The 19308-nt window shown below is 43.1% G+C and overlaps 1 protein-coding gene across 6 annotated transcripts in view; it reads right to left on the reverse strand.

Moving 5' to 3' along the window:
* PDE1C (phosphodiesterase 1C) overlaps nucleotides 1–19308 on the reverse strand; it is a 758662-nt gene that overhangs the window by 538007 nt on the left and 201347 nt on the right. Inside the window, exon 1 of one of the 6 annotated variants that reach the window (XM_033930572.1) lies at nucleotides 6345–7068. The exons of the other annotated variants lie outside the window; for them this stretch is intronic. Within the exon in view, the coding sequence (XP_033786463.1) occupies nucleotides 6345–6505 (161 nt within the window). The 5' untranslated portion in view covers nucleotides 6506–7068. Of the gene's footprint in view, nucleotides 1–6344; nucleotides 7069–19308 lie in introns of those variants that run through there. 6 annotated transcript variants of the gene reach the window in all.

Here is a 19308-nt window from a genome sequence, read left to right on the forward strand (position 1 = left end):
AAGTATGACTGATCAGTAGGTGTCACTATTAAGGTGCAAGAATGGGGGGGTCTCCTGTGTAGCAGCACTGGGCCAGTCATTACTTAGGGACCCTTTCAATAAAGTGTGGTAAAATTTTGCACTTACTGAGCAGCAAGTGCGAATCCTGTGTAGTGACTGTTGAGTCGCTGAATGCTTTGACAATGAAGACCCCCCCCCCTACTGGAACATCTCAAATTTCCAACTTTGTTTTGTTGATCTGAAAGCTTTAATGTGCCATAACTATGGTTGTAAATAGTATGGAGGCCCTTATCTGCAACACTGATTGTTACTGTTGACTGATACTTAAATTTTGGAGGTCCATATGGGATCAAGTGAACAACATATTGGAAAATCCAGTGACATTAATGTATGACACCATTTTATTTGGTACATTGATGAGAGCTAAAAGCCAAATATCTAATCAAAATAACTAACTTCTATTTATAAAGACAGGGATTGCCATACAGCTCATTTTAAAGAATTGGAAGAATTGGGATTGATTAAGTTACAATTTTTGGTGGGAATCTCTGTGTTACATTTTTAAACTGGAACGTTTCATGGCCATACAGCAAGGGCGTTACAGAAAGTTTATGGATGTTTGGGAGCCATTGGCTAAATTTTGTAAGGAAGAATAATTGATTTTATTTTATAGACCTGTAAACATACACATCCAGGGTGGGTTGGGGGGTGGGGGAAGGGAGTTGCATTGGAACTTGATTCAGGGTATGTATGGATAGTTTTTTGTGGGTTTTATTTTATTTGAGTATTGGGTGGGGAAAAATTAAATTGTATATTAATGTCTGAAAGTTTATTGTGCTTGTCTTATGATATTTTATGTATTGAATTACATGTTGCACAATTGTAGTTTGAAAATCTAATAAAGATATATAACAAAAACCAACAAAACACTGACTGTTAGCATATGCTAAGTTACCATGCATTAACTGCAATATGTATTCCCCATCTATTCCCCACCCATAACCTGCCCATTTCCCACCTATTTCAAGGCATACAGTGACCCCCATACTCCTGAGTACAGATCCCGGAGCCACACATAAACTAGTCAATTAGACGCTAACAATTAATTATTGGAATTAACAAGCACTTAATTAGCAGTAATTAGGAGTTATGCAGATCTGTCCTACATCCTATTCTATAACATGCACACCTAAATTTTATATTGTGCCAATGTGGCATTCTAATGGGGGCGTGGCCATGGGAGGGGCATAGGCGGATCAGGGGTGTTCCTAGAAAGTAGGCACAATATTATAGAATCAACTAAAAAGTGGGAAATATCAATATCAAAAATATCAGTATCAAATATCAAAATGATAACATCAAGAAAGGTCAATGATGCATCAATGAAATGCTGACTGTAAAGAGCTGCCCAACAAACTGCTGGGTTTTGGAAAGTCCATCTGGGCATCCAGACAGTCCTCTAAAAAGAAGGACATGTCTGGATGTCTTGGTCCAGCCCTCTGGAACTCTCTGCTCCTTCGCCTCCGTACTGAATCTTCCTTTCCAAAGTTCAAAACACTACTCAGATCTCATCTACTCATTGAGTCCTTTGGCTCCTCTACTCATTGACCTTGGCTCTCCTCTCTTTTGTCTCCTTCCCCCCCTCCAATTATCTTCTTTTATTATTAACTGGTATGGACTCCTTGTGGTATATCAAATACTGAAAATAAATATATTCCAGGGTATATCCCTCATTCTACCTCTGAATCTGCCCTCCATACTCATTTAGCAGGCATGAGGAAGAAAAAAGTGATGGTGTGATTACTGGCATAGCGCCCACCTGGAGCAGTGGCACCCTCTTCTCTGTTCCCCTTGCTCCTTATCTACCCTCCCTGCCATGAGCGCGTGTGCTCGCGTGCACGCCCCTTCCCTTCCCCCATACCTGATTAGCTTCCCCGGCATGAGCAGCATCGCCAACCTGCTGCCCGCAATGGTGTCGGCTCTCCCTCTGACATCACTTCCTGGTTACAGGACCAAGACGTGACATCAGAGGGGAGCACCGAGGCTGGCAAAAGCAGCAGGTTGGAACTGCTGCTCACACCGGCAAAGAGCCAGAGATACATGGAGGGAGGTGGGAGGGGAGTGAATGCACGTGCATGGTGGGGGGTGGAGAGGAGGCGCAATGTCCGCCCTCCACCTCCCCTTACTACACCACTGGGTGTGGTACCAGTGGTATAATCCATCCATTCTCCTGTGTGTTGGATCAATGCAGAAGGAACACTCTGTGATAAGAACAGGCTAGGCAGAAGGAGAAAGGACACCCTGAAGATGGTGAAAGAGGGTACTGAATTTGGCAGAAAGCAGTGATGGTGCGGTGTCATTCTACCAACCTATAGCACTAATCTGTAGGAGGCTGGCAAAAAATTGTCATTGGCAAGAGAAGCAGATGAGTGCAAAAACGTTCAATACTTCAATATACGTGCCAGGATGCTGCTATACATATATCCAGATGTTGATACATTGGGACACTTATGTGCATTCTGTTTCTGAAATGGGGAATTCTCATGCCGATTTTGGTTATGCCCAACCTCTTCCAATCCTCACATAGTGCAGATTTACACCTGTTAATATTGGCTTTCTAAACTCGGATTTTACACGCGTATGTGCTGTACGCATATAAACACGGCACTTTTCAGGTGCAAATCATGTATTCTTATTTCAATGTGTGTACTGCACTGTAAGCCACAACCTTTTACAACAAACACTGTTCACTCCACAGGAGCTGTCGTTCAGTTCAGACTAAGTGCAAAAGAAATGCCTTTTTCAGCTTTGGCAAGGATCTTTGCAAAACATGTCTTATAACATGGAGATTAAAGGATAAAATGTGCAATGTCTCAGAAAGCGTTTCTTCTGTTAGAACTATATTATTTTATCACTTGCTTTAGTTAGATAAAGCACATTGTGCCTTAAAAAAGTTTGATTCTTTATGTTCGGATGGTCATTTTAGAAGCCCTATTCATTTTTGGGATGTGCATAAACTCACATTTAGATGTAGAAGAACATAAGAATAGTCACGCTGGGTCAGACAAATGGTCCAGTATTTTCTTTCCAACAGTGGCCAATCCAGGTCACAAATACCTGGCAGAAACAATAGCAACTTTCCATGCTATCATTCAATCAAAACTTCACTGGCTTCCGGTGATTTCTAAGATTCACTTTAAATGTACCTGCCTAATTTTCAAGATCCTACATGGCATTCTTTCTCCCCTAATCCCACTATCCTGGAATTCTTCAAGACCTGACACTACCAGATCCGCCCACATACTCAAACTATCTTTCCCCTCGTTAAAAGGTGTCATGTATTCAGGTAAGTTAGGGAAATCCCTTTTCTTCAAATTCACTGAGCTTTGAAATAACCTCCCTGCCCCACTGCGAAACCTAGGCTCATTCCAATTACTCCGAAAGCATCTGAAAACCTGGCTTTTCTCCAAAACATAAAGCTATCTATTTAAAATGTAAAGCTAGCTATCCTCTTCATAACCTCTAATTTCTTATTATGTCCTTCCCTCATTTATTGAATTACTTGTAAACCGTGCCGAGCTCTATCTTTATGGAGATGATGCGGTATACAAACTTAAATTTAATTTAGTTTAGGACAAGCAGTGGCTTCCCCCATGTCTGTCCCCCACGTCTTTCTCAATAGCAGACTATGGACTTTTCCTCCAGGAACTTGCCCAAACCTTTTTTTAAACCCAAAACTCAAATATGTACTTAAGGCAATGGGGCATGGCCTGGACATGTTCTAGACACGATTAGGACAGAGTAAAGAGGTGCATGTGCGTACTCTATTTTAGAAGGGCAACGCGGGTTTAAGTCTGCCAAAGCAACATCAGGATTTACACCTGCTCCTGGAGAAATCTAGGTTAGAGAAAGTTGCTCATTTTGTACTGCAGTTCACTAGAGAATCTAGGATGGTTGACCTCTTAATCCCACCCCCACCCCCAATCTTCATCCTTCTCCTTCTCCTCCTAATGTGATACTGGCAAAGAATATTGTACTCTTTGAGAGCTTTGGAAAACAGAGACATGTATGTGTCTACAATTTTATTTATTTTTGGCATTTATATACCACTTATAGCCTAAGTGGTGTACATTCAGGTACTTAAGAATTTTTCCCTATCTATCCTGGCGGGCTCACACTCTATCTAATGTACCTGAGACAATGGAGGATTAAGTGACTTTCCCAGGGTCAGAAGGATCAGCATGGGATTTGAACCCACAAACTCAAGGTGCTGAGACTGTAGCTCTAACCACTTGCCACACTCTCCCCTGACATACACATATATGATTCAACATGTATGTCCTTATGGTACATTGATATTTTACATGTTAATGTTTGGAAAATATATGCTCCCACCTCACGTAACCAGCGCATACATGTTCATTCCTGGATATATTTTAGAACAGACTCTATTTCATCAGAACTTGATATGTCCCAACCTGGACATCTTAATTTCAGTTTGTACATCCTTTCTAAAATCTGCTTTCACTTATCCTTCAGCTAAAATTTTGTTTTTCTCTTTGAAATAATCCTCCATCCACCCCCAAAATACAATTATCAACATCTGGTCCAGAAATAGTTTAGTCTCGCAGTGTTCGTAGTATGACAGAAGGATGATTAATGGGGTCAGTTTGAAAATTGCCTCTATAATTGCATACCATATAAATAATTTTGCCTTATAGATATTCAGCTAAATTTCAAAAAGAAACTACCCAGCTATTTGTCTGAGATGCTCTAGCAGGAGACTGAAAGAGGCATCAGTATACTTTATGTGCATGCTCCTCTGATCTAACGACACCCCAGAAGACACCTCTTTTAACCCACCTAAAAGTGCACATCCAGTGGCAGCCCCAGGTGCACTTTTTACTAAACTGGGGAAGGCTATTTTCAGACAGGTCAATTGTCCAGGTAAATGGCTTTGAAAATTGCTCTCTGGATGAGCAACAAGGTAAGATCTAGACTTATCTCTTTCAAATTAAACACTTAGAACTTTATGCTGAAGGCCAGGGATGGTGCTTTGGGGGAGGGGGATGTGAAAAAAGCCAGAAAAGGCCTCAAGCCAGCCCAAAACTGAAGGCAGCAGTGCTACACCGCTTATTAGTAGGCTTTGGGTCCCCTTGCAACTTTCCGTCTTGTCTAACACTGATAGTCAGTAAATTGGTTGAAGGAAAGTTTTGAGAAAGTATGCCAGTCCAGCCCACCCCATTTCCCCATTTTTCCCCATGGAGTAATGACATTTTGCACTAACTCTGGGGACTGGGAAATACTTTCCATTACTCGCCCTAAGCTACTAGCAAAAAAAAAAAAAAACCCTGAAACCAAATAATCAAAGTTCTTTTTTCATTTACATTTCAGACTTAGACTGCTGTGCATGGCCAACTGGTGCTGGTAATTACAAAGAGGCTGCTACATGCCAAACATCATGAAATAAGAATTGAGTTCCCTGGGTCTTGACAGTTACGAAAAATCTTCTAACAATGCTGTCTGGTACCTCTTTTAGGGCTCCTTTTACAAAGGTGCGTTAGGGCCTTAACGCACGGAATAGCACGCGCTAAATTGCCACGCGCGCTAGCCGCTACCACCTCCTCTTGAGCAGGCGGTAGTTTTTTGGGTAGCGCGCGCTATAGCACGCGCTAATCTGGTGCGTGCGCTAAAAACATTAGCGCACCTTCGCAAAAGGAGCCCTTAGTTTGCCAGCAGAGATGTCTGTTGAAATTACATCCAGTAGACTAATTCTTCTTTATGCAAAGATAATACAACTCTAATACGCACCAATGGAAATAAACCACAATTATTTCGCTAGGTAACTGCTTGTAATTTCTTCTATAACTGGAACAAACAAGTTTTAAGACTCAGCAAATGTGCTAGCTAATATCGTGCTGTTGATGGAGGGGGATTTGTGTGATCCAGCACTGCGCATTGTATACTGTATGTTCGGACTCTAGGACTATGGCCAAATGTCACCACTGAGTGCAATGAAACTCTTTTCATTATTATTTTATTTTAAATTCAAGCAGCCTGGTTAGTTAGCATTTTGCTGTCCTCTCTTACGATGCAATGGCTCTCCTCCAGGCGTTGTTTTTCTTCTTCTTGTCAGAAGAAATTAATTCACTGTTAATAAGCCACTTCAGTGCATTAAAGGAAGCAAAACTGGTCTCTGTGGAAGTCAGTGTGATTACAGAAAGTAGGTGTGGAAACCGCTCAGCAGCTTTAAGGATGCTCAAAAGAAAACATTTGATGGAGGAAGTAGTTTAGGACTAGAACATATATATTAAGAAAAAAAAGAAAAAAAAACAGTTACTTACAGTCCTCGGAGACGGAGCCAGATTTTTTCAATTTGCTCTGGCTGCAGGTATTTCAGCGAGTTATTCTCAAACTCCTCTATTTCCTTAGTGGGTGACTCCATCTGGGCTGGTTTATCTCTTTGGTTGAAGCTCAGAGAAAATGCTTTTCCCCTTTCACACATATGTGAACACACTGGCACTACGAGCACTCGCCACCCTTAGCACGGACCAGGTATGGTCAACATGTTCCCGTTACTTTTCGCTGTTAGTGATTAGAGGCGGTGCGTTTGGCCCATATGAGCTCCAGGTACGGGGCAGGGAAAGTGGGGGCAGAGTGCCATGGTCCCGAGTCTGCTGGAGAGGATTAGAGGCTGATCTCCGGATTGAAATTCACCACTGATGCATTATTAATTTTTCTGTAGTGTTAAGCCGATCGTACAGTCAATAATAATTAAAAAAAAGAATCAGCCAAAGGGACTTTATCAGGAAGGAGAGCCAAAACCAAAAAGCTTGCTACCATTTGAGCTGTATGAAAGGACAAGCAGGGAGTGTCTGTAAGCAGCTGGGTAAGTCTCTCATCCTTTCTCCTCTGTTCTCGATGCCTGTGTCCTCACTACTCAAGTCTTCGCTGCATGGCAGTGCTTATTCTTCCCAAAGCTGGCTTTCCCTCCCCTTTTTTCTGCATGTCAGTCCTCCCCCAGCCTTCTCTTGTAGTACCAGCAGCTCTGTTAAGCTTTCAGGCAAAGAAAAGTGGCAGGTGAGAAATAAAGTCCTCTCTAAGCAAGCCTGGGAGATCCCTCCGACACGTTCACAAGCGCACACCCGCCTATGCTAGAGTCACGAGGAGAGGCTGGCTGCTATAGAAAGAGAGAGATTAGACAGATTTCATGACAAATTGCATGACCTGCTCCTGGAAGTACAAATATCAGGCTCCTTTCGCTGCGAGCAGGTACTAGGATTCAGGCTTTAGAGCTAAAAGTTGGCTGTGAGGAAGAGAGACATTGAATTGTGTCAGAAAACAAAATCCATGCATGAATACACACTGTAATGGAATCCAATTAGGACGTAAGGGCTCCACTTGTTGTTGTTTTTTTGTTTGTTTTGGGAAATGCTTTCTTTTCTTTCATTCTATGCCTATGTAAAAAAAAAAAAAAATATCCTTTGAAAGCAGAGTCTTAAAGTATTGCGAGGGATTTCTTCAATAGCATTTTCATAAATCTACATCAGCTAAGCAAAAGAGTAAAGCCTGTTTCTATAAAAATGCTAATGCCCTACATTGTGTGCAAACATAGTTTACATAGTAATGTCAGCAGGTAAAGACGGGCACAGTTCATGCAGTCTGCCCAACAAGGTGGCCAGAGCTGTATCTAGCTAGGGTTACCAGACATCCGAGAAAACCTGGACATGGCCTCCTTTTTAAAGGGCTGTCTAGGTGTCTAGATGGATTTTCAAAACCCGGCAGCTTGTCCAGGCTTTAGACGGCCCTGAGCTCAGGGCTTCATCTGGAGGGCCTCCAAGCATGTGTGGGTGCAACGTAATGACGTCACACACCTGCGCCCAGACTCAGTGAAGGAGAAGAGAAGAGGTTTATGTGGGGGAAGGGCTGTGGGTGGAACAGGGCATGCATATCACTTTTATTATACCACAGAGAGGTGGTATATCAAATCCATGACCCTGACCCCCTTTGTGCATTTTTTCGCATCTATGCTAGTATTTTATAAAGTCAAATCATGCTCATTAACGATGTATGACTTCATAAAATTATCTGTTTATATTTATTAAGATATTTAATATGCCATTTGGTCCATCAGGTTAACAGCGAATCCAGCATATCGCGGAATACCCTGGGGGGGTATGTCTCGGATAGAGTGGGGGTTGGCTGTTGTGGTATGTTCGGTGTGGCTTTGAGATGATGGTGAAATGTTTGGTTGTTTGTGTGACTAGGGGGAGTCTGGGAGTGTGTTGCTATGGGAATCATTTAAAATTGGGCGATACAGAAGTCATGTCTAGGCGTTGTACGGCATTTTTCACTGATTTTTTCCTGTGGGTATGTTATTTCTTGGGGGGGCCTCTTTCTGCACCAGTTGAATAGGAGGGTTTTTGTATCTACCACACTTGATGTACTGTATTCTTTTGTACACGACGTTCTGTTGCTGCCTCAATAAAGATACATATTTTTTTTAAAAAAAGGATAGCAGTGTACACCAATATAAATATTTTAAAATGACAAGGAAATGAATGCCAATAATTAATAGGAAAAGAAACAAATCATTCCAACACACACACACACAAATGAATAGTTAGTACTAATATTCATCAAGCTGGTAAGAGGGTGGCTTCAAATGTATACATTTGGTCCCCCAAAAGTCAATTGAAAAAAAATGAGTCTTTAATAGAGGCAAACATGTTTATATTCAAAGTGATTTAACTAGCCAGAAATGACTCCTGGCCGGACTAACCGCTCATTTTCAGTGGCACTTAATTGGTTAGTGGTGCTGAAAATGACCATTAAAGGCCCAATGCAAAAACAGCTATTTTGGAGGTATTCTCAGGGCAGAATCACAGCATTGATACTCTTATTTAGCCGACCAAGGTCTCTACATGAATAAGATGCATAAACATCAGTTCTATCTTTATGCGATGCCCCATAGCTGGTTAAGTGTTGAATATCACATTTAACCGGCTATGGTATAGCCAGTTCTGAAAACTCAGAAATTTAATGCCAGTGCTGGCCATGGTCCAGCATTGAATTTCCAGGCATAATGCTGGTCGCGGAGAGCAAAATACTAAGCACCACCAGCTGAATTTTGACCTTTTAAATGTTTTCAGGCTTGCTTCAGCATGTAAAGATAAAGGATCCAAAGATGTAAGGCTAACCAAAAGAAATCAATTGCTGAGTAACTACCCAGTGGGCCCTAGCCAGATAAAGAATCACTACTTGAAAATCAGCTAAGACTTTCTTGATGTGAAGGACTTGGGGCTAGATTCACTAAACCTACAGATCCTGTAATGACGATCGCAAAACCAGTTTAACTGTGTTTTTTTGACAGGCCTGCCTGTCTTTTTTATTCATTTTTTTCCATGGCATAGATATTTTGCGTGTGTTACACACGCAAAATATCTGCCACATTAAAAAAAAATAATAATAAAAGACAGGCAGGCTGTCAAAAAAACCACACACCCCTCCCCCCCGACAAAGGCCCCCCCCCCCCCTGCAACCCACAAATGGCAGAAGGGATGCCGACTTCCTCCTGCCAATAGCGCTTTTCCCCCTCCCTCCAAAACGTGAACCCCTGCTCCTGTAGCTGTAAAGTTGGGAGCAGGAGGGTGCTCAGCCCCTCCTGCTCCATAGGCCTCCATCCAGTAGTGGGAGCAGGAACCGCAAATTCCTCCTGCTCCTTCTCCTCTGCCCTGTCTGACATGAATGTGGGCCTTAGGCCTCACTCCAGTGCATCATGTGATGCACGGGGAGGGGTCGAAAGCTCTGATTGGCTCAGGTGCCTCAGGTACTTCCCTTGGGAGGGGCTTGAGGCGCCTGAGCCAATCAGGGGCTTCCTTAGGGCTGAGCCGAAGGAAGTCCCTAATTGGCCATTTCTTTGGCCTGAGCCAATCAGGGACTTCCTTAAGGCTGAGCCAATCAGGGTCTTCCATAGGGCTGAGACAAAGGTAGTCCCTGATTGGCCATTTGTTTAGCCAATCAGGGACTTCCTTTAGCTCAGCCCTAAGTTCACCCCTGATTGGCTCAGGTGCCTCAGGTCCTTCACAAGGGAGGAGCCCAAGGCACCTGAGCCAATCAGGGCCTTAGGCCCCTCCCCATGCATCACATGATACGCCGGAGCGGGGCCTTTGGCCCACATTCGCATCGGGCAGGGCATAGGAGAAGGAGCAGGAGGACTTTGCAGTTCCTCCTGCTCTCTCTGCTGGATGGAGGCCTATGGAGCAGGAGGGACTGAGCAGCCCTCCTGCTCCCAACTTTACAGGAGCGGGGGGTTCGCATTTTGGGAGCAGGGGAGGAAGCGCCAATGGCAGGAGGGAGTCGGCATCCCTTCTGCCATTCTGTTGGCAGCGGGTATCGTTGGGCGGTGGCAATTTAGGTTCGGTGAGGGAGGGGGCACTTTGTTGGGGGGGGGTCATTTTTTTAAATTGAGCAGTTATTTTGCATGGAATCTGTTCAAATTAAGCTCACAGAGGGAATGATAAAACAGGCATTGGTATGTAACAAGTGAGTTAGAGTTAGCAGTTAAAATCAGCCTCAAAAAAGCTGGGCTTTTAGCCTAGATTTGCTCACTGCTAGAGAAGGAGCTTGACATACTGACTCAGAAGAAATCTTATAGAATATTGGCCACTGGCCTACTCAGCATGGTTTAAGCAGGCAAGAACCTCTCCTGCCCATTTACACCACTCTGAATACCGACCTCTAGATTTTTATTTTACTAATTTGTGGTATATAAACCTAAGTTTGAACTATGAACTTCATAACTATCATCTAATCTGATATGTCTGCCTTGTGCAGCAGCAGGCCCTAGAGAGCATCACGCCTCCATTTTCATACAATGCAGGGAGTCCTAAAGCACAAATTTCAGGCATTCCTATCAAATGTCGTTATATGCAAATGCTTATTACATTTGACTAACTATATCTTTTTTTTTTTTCTGGACATTGCTATATATACCAGCTGTAAATACTTTGAGATATACTGTAATGACTCACAAATCGCACTGCAGCAGTTCTAATGAGTGCTGTTTATAATGCCATGGTGCAGTGTTTCATACCATGCAGGCAGTTTACAGTCACACTTTTTAATGGATTTTTGGGATCTTACAAAAGGGTCTCTGTTCTTTGTTTCAAGAATTGTTACTTGACAAACCTGGCTGCCGAAAAGGGACCCCGTACTTCCGGCAGCGCCAACTTCTAGCTCCTGCTGGTAGCTGAGGCAGCACAGCCAGTGGCTTTGGTTTTCAAAGGAATTTTTCATGTAAAAAATACATTCGCCCCCACCTTACACAGTCTAATTGAAACAAGGCATCAGTCCACCAAGTTATAACCTCTTCTAATATAATTGCTTCTTGGACAAATCTGTCTTTAATTAGTCAGGAGGTGTTTTGGCAGGCTTATAATCGTGTTTGATAAGTGACATCTTACAGCTGAGAAAGAAAATGATAAATCAGCATCGCTGATACAGTCTGTTCTCAAGTCCCCCTAAGAAAAAGGAGCCTCCTTACCACTAGCAATGAGAGGACATAGTGAGAGCGATATAATATGCTCATCGTCACGTTTAAGTTATAAAGCATGCCTTCATGTCTGAAAGCAAATATTTTCTGTTAAATCTATACTTCTCCCTCCGTATTCGCAGTTTTGATTATTTGCGGTTTTTAGCTTGAGGCTCCTCCCCCTCAAATTACATCAGTTTGCATAGCGAACTCGCTGCTTCCCAGCACTTTCTTCACCATGTTTTGCCTCTTCTTCAGGAACAGGCCAGGTCTCCCACCATGTTATTCGCGGTTTCACCATATTCACGGTGGTTTTTAATAGAAAACCGCGAATAACATATGAAAAAGTTATTTGTGGTTTTTTTGTATTCACAGGTCTGTTAATCCCCTATCACAGCGAATATGGAGGGAGAAGTGTTCTAAAAGCCGTCCACGCAAAACTAAATCCAAAATAAAGGGCTATTCTGCCTACACAGCTTGTGTTTACATATTTACATTATATTCTGGATTCTATATATGGTGCACAAATTTGAGTGCTGATCCAAGATGAACACACAACTCAATTGAATAACAAGCCATTACGAATAATAATTGGAGGCTAAAAACCAATTACTGATGTTAATTATCACCAGTTAGGATTTGGATGTGCATCTGGCTGAGTGCTATTCAATAATGCTGGGTGCCCAAATCCCAAAACGCAAAACCCAAAAGGAGCAGGGCTGTGGAAGTGGCAAGTATGGGTAGGGAAACGTTTGGTGCAGTGTTATAGAATATTGAGGGTCCATATTCAGCTTGTATGACTGCATGCCAAGATTTACACCAGGTTTCAGCTGCCATAAATTTGGCACCCAGAGGAACAGGAGTCATCATTCTTTATAGAGTAGCACTTCGTGCCAATTTTTTTCCTGTGCTGAATTTTGGGCACATGAATTGGTGCAGGAGGTAATGGTGCTGGGGCTGTTTGATAACAGTGATTATAACATTATCAGATTTGACAGAATCCCTGGAGTACAGGAAATACAATACAATAGCATTTAACTTTAAAAAGACTATGATAACATGAAGAGAATGGTAAAAGAGAAACAGAGGAGCAGCTGCAAAGGTCAAAAATTTAGATCCTAAGGTTCCTCATATTTATTTTGTGCCGAAAATTCACAAGACATTACATAATCCACCCGAACATCCAATAGTTTCGGGGAGAACATCTATATTAGAACCATTATCGCAATACTTGGACAATTTTTTAAGAGTTTTGTGCCTGATGCCCCCTATTATGTACGAGATTCTCAACATTACATAGAAATACTGGAGAATGTAGAAGTTTCTGAATCCTCTCAAATCATCTTGGTCACGATGGATGTCATATCCTTATACACCTGAGGGTTATTGGAAAAAGTTATAAAAAATATATTTTTTGAATTTGAGGGTAAATTCTTTCTCCAGGCTAAGGGAGTGGTGATGGGAGCCACAGTGGCCCTATCAGTGGCTTGCCTATTTATGACGGAATTTGACTCCAAGTTTGTGTATGGTAGTTCATTTAGCAGACACATAGTGTCCTGGAGACGTTTTCTAGATGGCGTGATTTTGATTTGGCAAGGAACGGAGAACCAATTACTACAATTTTTTACTTATATTAATGCTGTAGATCAGGGGTGCCCAATACCTCGATCACGATCGACCAGTCGATTGCTCAGGCAACCCCAGTCAATCGCGGAACCATGCGGATTCCCTTCTCTTTTTTTCCCCTCCTGACCGGCGTCCAATTAATCCACCTCTTGAAGAACACCAGCCAATCAGAGTGCTGTCAGGGCGGGGTTAGAAGGTCGGTGGGGGATGGAGCTTAGCACACTACAGGAGACAAAAGCACCTGTTGTGGTAAGAGCCAAAGACTTAGTGCTGCCCAATTCGAATCGATTCACATTGGGTGAATCGATACGATTTAAAACTCCCCCCAAAAATCAGCCTTCCAATTCAGTGATTGACTCTCCCCCCTTGCCCCCTAAAGCAGGATTGGCAGCGTTGCCTCTTGCTGGTCAGCCGCTGGCGCTCCTGCTTTAGATGGGGAGGGTCATTCGGGAAATGCTGTGGTATCCAACTTTCTCCCTGGCCTCCCGTGCATCCCTTTACCTAATTTTAGCAGGGAGCAGCCTGCAGAGAGGATCACCAGTATTTTAGTGATCCTTGCAGGTTGCCATAGGCCTCAGGAGCTGTCTTCCCTCTGCCGTGATCCTGCCTCTGACTCAGAGGAGGGGCGGGACCGCGGAAGAAGGAAGACAGCTCCTGAGGCCTATGGCAACCTACAAGGATCACTAAAGTACTGGTGAGCCTCTCTGCAGGCTGCTCCTTGCTAGAATTAGGTAAATGGATATGTGGGAGGTCAGGAAGGAACATATAGGCCTTCTGGGGGAGTAGTATTTTGGGGGGACAGGCCTTCAGGGGTGGTGGTTCAGGCCTTCAGGGGAGGACAGGCCTTTGGGAGAGGAGGGCCCTGGTGTAGAAGGGAGGGAGGGAGGGAAGGGGGGTTCAAAGAGAAGTGCATATGCCGGATTTGGGGGGGGGAAGAAATAATGGGTCTAAAAACAGAGGAGTGGGAGAGAGATGGTGGACAATGGGATTTAGGTAGGGAAGGGAGAGAAGTTGGACACAAGGGATGGTGTGGAGGGGGATAGAGATACTGGATAGGAGGGTAGTTGGGAAAAGAAAGGTAGAGATGGTGGACCCTGGGGTGGTGGGGAAGGAGGGAGAGATGCTGGATGAAAGGGTTTCATCTTAGACTAAGATGAAACCTAAGACTGCCAGGCCTATTCTGATTGACCCAGGCGCCTTAGGCCCCACCTATGGGTGGGGTTTCAGCCGCCTGGGCCAATCTGGCCCCATTCTGGAGCCGGCTGTCCTGACGGACGGGTGAGCTTGGCACCCATACGTCCAGCCAACATTTCAAAGGTATGGGGGGTGGGATTGGGGGTGGGGAACGTGGAGGGAAGTGGGAGGGGGAGGTCGTGGAGGTCGTGGAGGGGGTGAGGTTGTGGAGTCGGCAGGGAGTTGCGGGTCGGCAGGGGGGCGATCAGGGGTTCGGGGGACGGTCATTGGGGTTGTGTCGAGGGCAGGAGAGCCTGAGATCCCTCCTGCCCGTATTGTAGTGAGGGGTGGGGATAGGGGGTCCGCCTGGGCAGGAAGGGTTGGGCTCCCTCCTGCCCTGATATCATTGGGGGGTCATCGGTGCCACGGGGCAAGAGGGCTTGGGCTCCATCTTGCCCCGATATCGTCGGGGGGGTCGTCGGTGCCGCTGGGCAAGAGGGCTTGGGCTCCCTCTTGCCCCGATGCTGTCGGGGAGTCGGCGGGGCATGAGGGCTTGGGCTCCCTCTTGCCCTGAACGTGCCACGGGTGCTACGGGGCAAGAGGGTTTGGTCTCCCTCTTGCCCTGAACATAGTCAGGGGTTTGGGGTGCCGTGGGCCAGGAGGGCTTGGGCTCCCCTCCTGCCTCGATCATTTTAAGGTGGGGGGGATTCTGTAACCGGTGTTGTTTTTGACAGACACCGGTTACAGAATCCAGCTTTTAGGCGAAGGACTGGCTCCTCCTTCGCCTAAAAGCCCTTGTGTTGGATGTTTGGGGCTTAGGTGTTTTTTTGGTTCATTATGGGGTATAACTCTGGGGGGATAAGTGTAGACATAGTGGTGATCTGGGCATTTAAACAGCTGAATAGAGGCAGGCCATTATCAAAAAAAGGACTTTTTTTGGGGTTATGGACATTTTCCATGCTTCTGCTTTCAACGTTTAAGGCCTTAGGCCAAAAAGGGACTTAGACGGTTTTTTTGATTATGCCCCTCCATGTGCCTATCCCATACCTTCATGAATTCTAGCAGTTCACAGCACCAAAGCTCAAATACCAAAGCTTCTCCAGCACCAAAGCTCAAATGCTCAGAGAGGGGAAGGAAGAGAGAACACTGGGATTTTGACACTCTTTATCATCGGCACTCTGGGCCAGGGCTTCACCTGGTCCATAGATTGAGTCAGCCCTGGAAAAGAGAGTGGTAAAAAGGAATAGATGGATCTCAAAGGTTATAGTACCATCTGTTGTCCTCAAAATGTGAACCTTCCAGTTTGTTCTCACCTGTGCCCCCTACCTCCAGAAAAAATGGTTTTAGTCGGCTTACTATCACTTAACTAGTACTTTATTGACATTTTTGATGCTTAGGATATGCTACGTAAGTACAATGGACTGTATTTTCAGCCAGCATGCTCACTAGGTTCATTTAAGCACCAGCACTAGTGCTTAACTTAATCCATACATTGAGCACTACTATCCAAAAAAGGTAGTCTGAATGTACAGACTGAACAGTGACTACACCAGCATTTATTTAATTTATGGCTATAAACTACTCTAAATGGATACTGCTGATATGGTCAATGGTCAATCTGTAATACAGCTCCATCTGTAAATTCAGCTCCACAGGTGTGAGTCCTTAACTTAATCCAGTGACTAAGCCTAAACTAAATGGTTAAATTTATCTGCTAAAGATTGAGGGGCTTTTTCGATAAGACATCCATATCCGAGTTTGGATGTCTTGAGAAAGACAAACAAAAATCCAGTAGCGAACTTGACCATTTTCAAAACAGGAAAACGTATTTTTGTTTCAAAAATGGCCATTTCTTAGATGTGCCTATCCTCAGGGCACCTGTCTTTTTGAACCATTTTGAAGAAAACACGTCCAAAATCAAAATGCACACAGGCATCAGAAGAGAAGACATCAGAAGAGAAGTAAGGTATCTCAGTGGGAACTGCAATAAAATTCACATAAAAGATCCTAAGAACATACCTCACCATAACCCCCTTAAATTTTATTTATTCAATTTTCTATACTGTTCTCCCAAGGGATCTCAGAACGGTTTACATTAATTTATTCAGGTACTCAAGCATTTTTCCCTGTCTGTCCCAGTGGGATCACAATCTATCTAATGTACCTGGGGCAATGTGGGGGATTAAGTGACTTGCCCATGGTCACAAGGAGTAGCATAACTTTGAACCCACAACCTTAGGATGCTGAGGCTGTAGCTTTAACCACTGTGCCACACTATCATATTGGGAGCTCTCTAAAACCCACCAAATACCTAATGTACCCATCTGTACATCATACCAATAGCCCTAATGCCTGCAGGTGTCGCCTATATGTGGGTACAGCGGGATTTGGGTGGGTTTTGAAAGACTCTCATATTCCTTAAGCAGGCCTTGGCTAAATATCAGCTGGGACCCACAAAAGCTCAAGTGGCCAAGCCACATAAAATTAGCACCGGATATTCAATGCCCGCACATGGCCCAGCACTGAATATCTAGTGATAATCTAGCCAGTGATGTTTATTCATTTTTTTAAAAAAGTATTTGGCATGTCTATGAGGGTTAAGAGCCAAATATCTTCCAAAAATAATAAACTCTTACTTATTTTAACAGGAGTCGCCATACAACAAATAACATGTAATTGGAAAAATTGGAATAGATTAAACTACAGTTTTTGGTGGAATTCAGTGTGTCATTTTTATAAAACGGAAAGAACATTAGCTATTCAGAAAGGGAATTTTAATAAATTTCAAGATGTGTGGGGGCCATTAACAAATTATTGCAATGAATAGGTATTATTTTCCCTGATTTGTACAAATGAAAGAATAGGGTGGGGGGAGGGGGGACTTTATTTATTATATGGTATATGCATTATGAGGTATTGAAGGGATGGGAGGGAAAGGGATAATTTTATGTAATTTAAAGAATTGTAGAATTTCAAGTGATGTATTTAAGTCAAAATGGTATTACTTTTCTATGCACTCGATGTAAAAATGAATAAAGAATTTTTTTAAAAAAGCCCAGTTAACACTGCAGACTGAATATTGGGAACAAAATATTTTTTAACATTTTTGAGCAATAGTTACAATTATAGATTTCAAATTTAAATTCTCTATTTCTTGAGAAACCCCTGTCAAGTTTATAATATAGGATAAATATAGGGTTACCATATTTTGCATCCATAATCCCAGATGCATGGCTACGCCACATTCTGCCTCAGCCCCGCCTTGTTCTGCCCCAGCCATGCCCTGTTGTGCCTGCGGCGATGCCCCATTCCATTCCCAGCATCACCCCCAACAAGCTGCTTCTTTTAATTCCTGAACTTTGGGCCACGTCCAAGGGCCTCCCAGCATGTGTGGATGCATGTGATGTCACCTGCGCATGCTCCGAGGCCTTCCAGACACGGCCAGAGCTTTCCAAAACCTAGACAAACTGCTGGGTTTTGGAAAGTCCATCCGGGCACCTGGACAATCCTCTAAAAAGAAGACATGTCTGGGTTTCCCCAGACATCTGGTAACCCTAGATAAATATTTTTAAAATTGAAAATTAAAAAAGGCAGGCACGAGAAATGTACAACTCATAGCAGGAAAGTGGAAGAAAAGGTAGCACATAGGCAGAAGAAAGACACATTTAGACAGCACTCTCAAGATTACAGAAATTAAATCTTGGAGTCTCTAGAAGAATCCCTAGGAGAAACTTCCTTCTCTTTAGATCCAGCATGTCATGGATTTCTTTTCTTTAGATCCTGTTTGCATTATGGATAGCCTGTACCTAATTGCTCAGCACACAGTGGCATTTGAAGTTTTTATTTAATTAACTAATCTCCATGGGTAGCAGTCAGCTGCCTTCATAATGATGTGATGAGCATATGCAATGTGGATTAATACCACAACATTTCCTCAATCACTCCCTTGCTTAGCAGTAAGAAACTGAATTGTTCAAAGTTGATAAATCACAAGAGGATTGTGAAAAATTGCAAGAGGATCTTGAAAGACTGGGAGATTGGGCATCAAATGGCAGAAAACGTTTTATGTGAACAAGTGCAAAGTGATGCATGCAGGAAAGAGCAACCCGAACTAAAGCTATGTGATGCAGGGTTCCACGTTATGAGTCACTGTCTAGGAAAAGGGTCTAGGTTTCATCGTTGAGGACATGTTGAAGCCCTCAGCTCAATGGGTGGTGGCAGCAAAGAAAGCAAATAGAATGTTAGGAATTGTAAGGAAAAGATTGGAAAACAAAGATGAAAATGTTATTGTGCCTTTGTATCGCTCTATGGTGCGATCCTTACCTCAAATACTGTGTGCAATTCTGGTCATCTGGCATCTCAAAAAAATATAGCAGAATTAGAAAAGATACAGAAAAGGGTGACAAAAATAATAAAAGGGATGAGATGACTTCCCTATGAGAAAAGTTTAAAGTAACTAGGACTCTTCAGCTTGGAGAAGATGTGATAGAGATCCATAAATATATTGAGTGAAGTGGAACAGATAGATGTGAGTCATGTAATGAAGCTACTAGGTAGTAAACAAACAGGATAAAATATTTCATCACACGATGTATAATAAACTTGGAATTTATTGCCGGAGAATGTAGTGAATGCAGTTAGCTTAGCAGGGTTTAAAACAGGTTTGGATAAATTCCTAAAAAAAAAAGAAGTTCATAAGCCATTATTAAAAATAATTGGGGGGAAATCTACTGCTTATTCCTAGCATAAAATAAGTTTTACTTTTTAGAATCTTGCCAGGTGACTTGTGACCTGGGTTGGCTACTGTTGGAAACAGGATATTGGGCTTGATGGACCTTCAGTCTGTCCCAGTATGACAACTTTTATGTTCTTATATTTTTATGATTTATTACAATATAAATGATATGTTTCCCTCTGTGATGTGTTCTTTGGGATGCCTCTCTCCATCTTATCACCTTCGATCAGAGAGAAAATAA

The sequence above is a fragment of the Geotrypetes seraphini genome, chromosome 2, assembly GCF_902459505.1.
Source record: "Geotrypetes seraphini chromosome 2, aGeoSer1.1, whole genome shotgun sequence".
Lineage (NCBI taxonomy): Eukaryota > Metazoa > Chordata > Amphibia > Gymnophiona > Dermophiidae > Geotrypetes > Geotrypetes seraphini.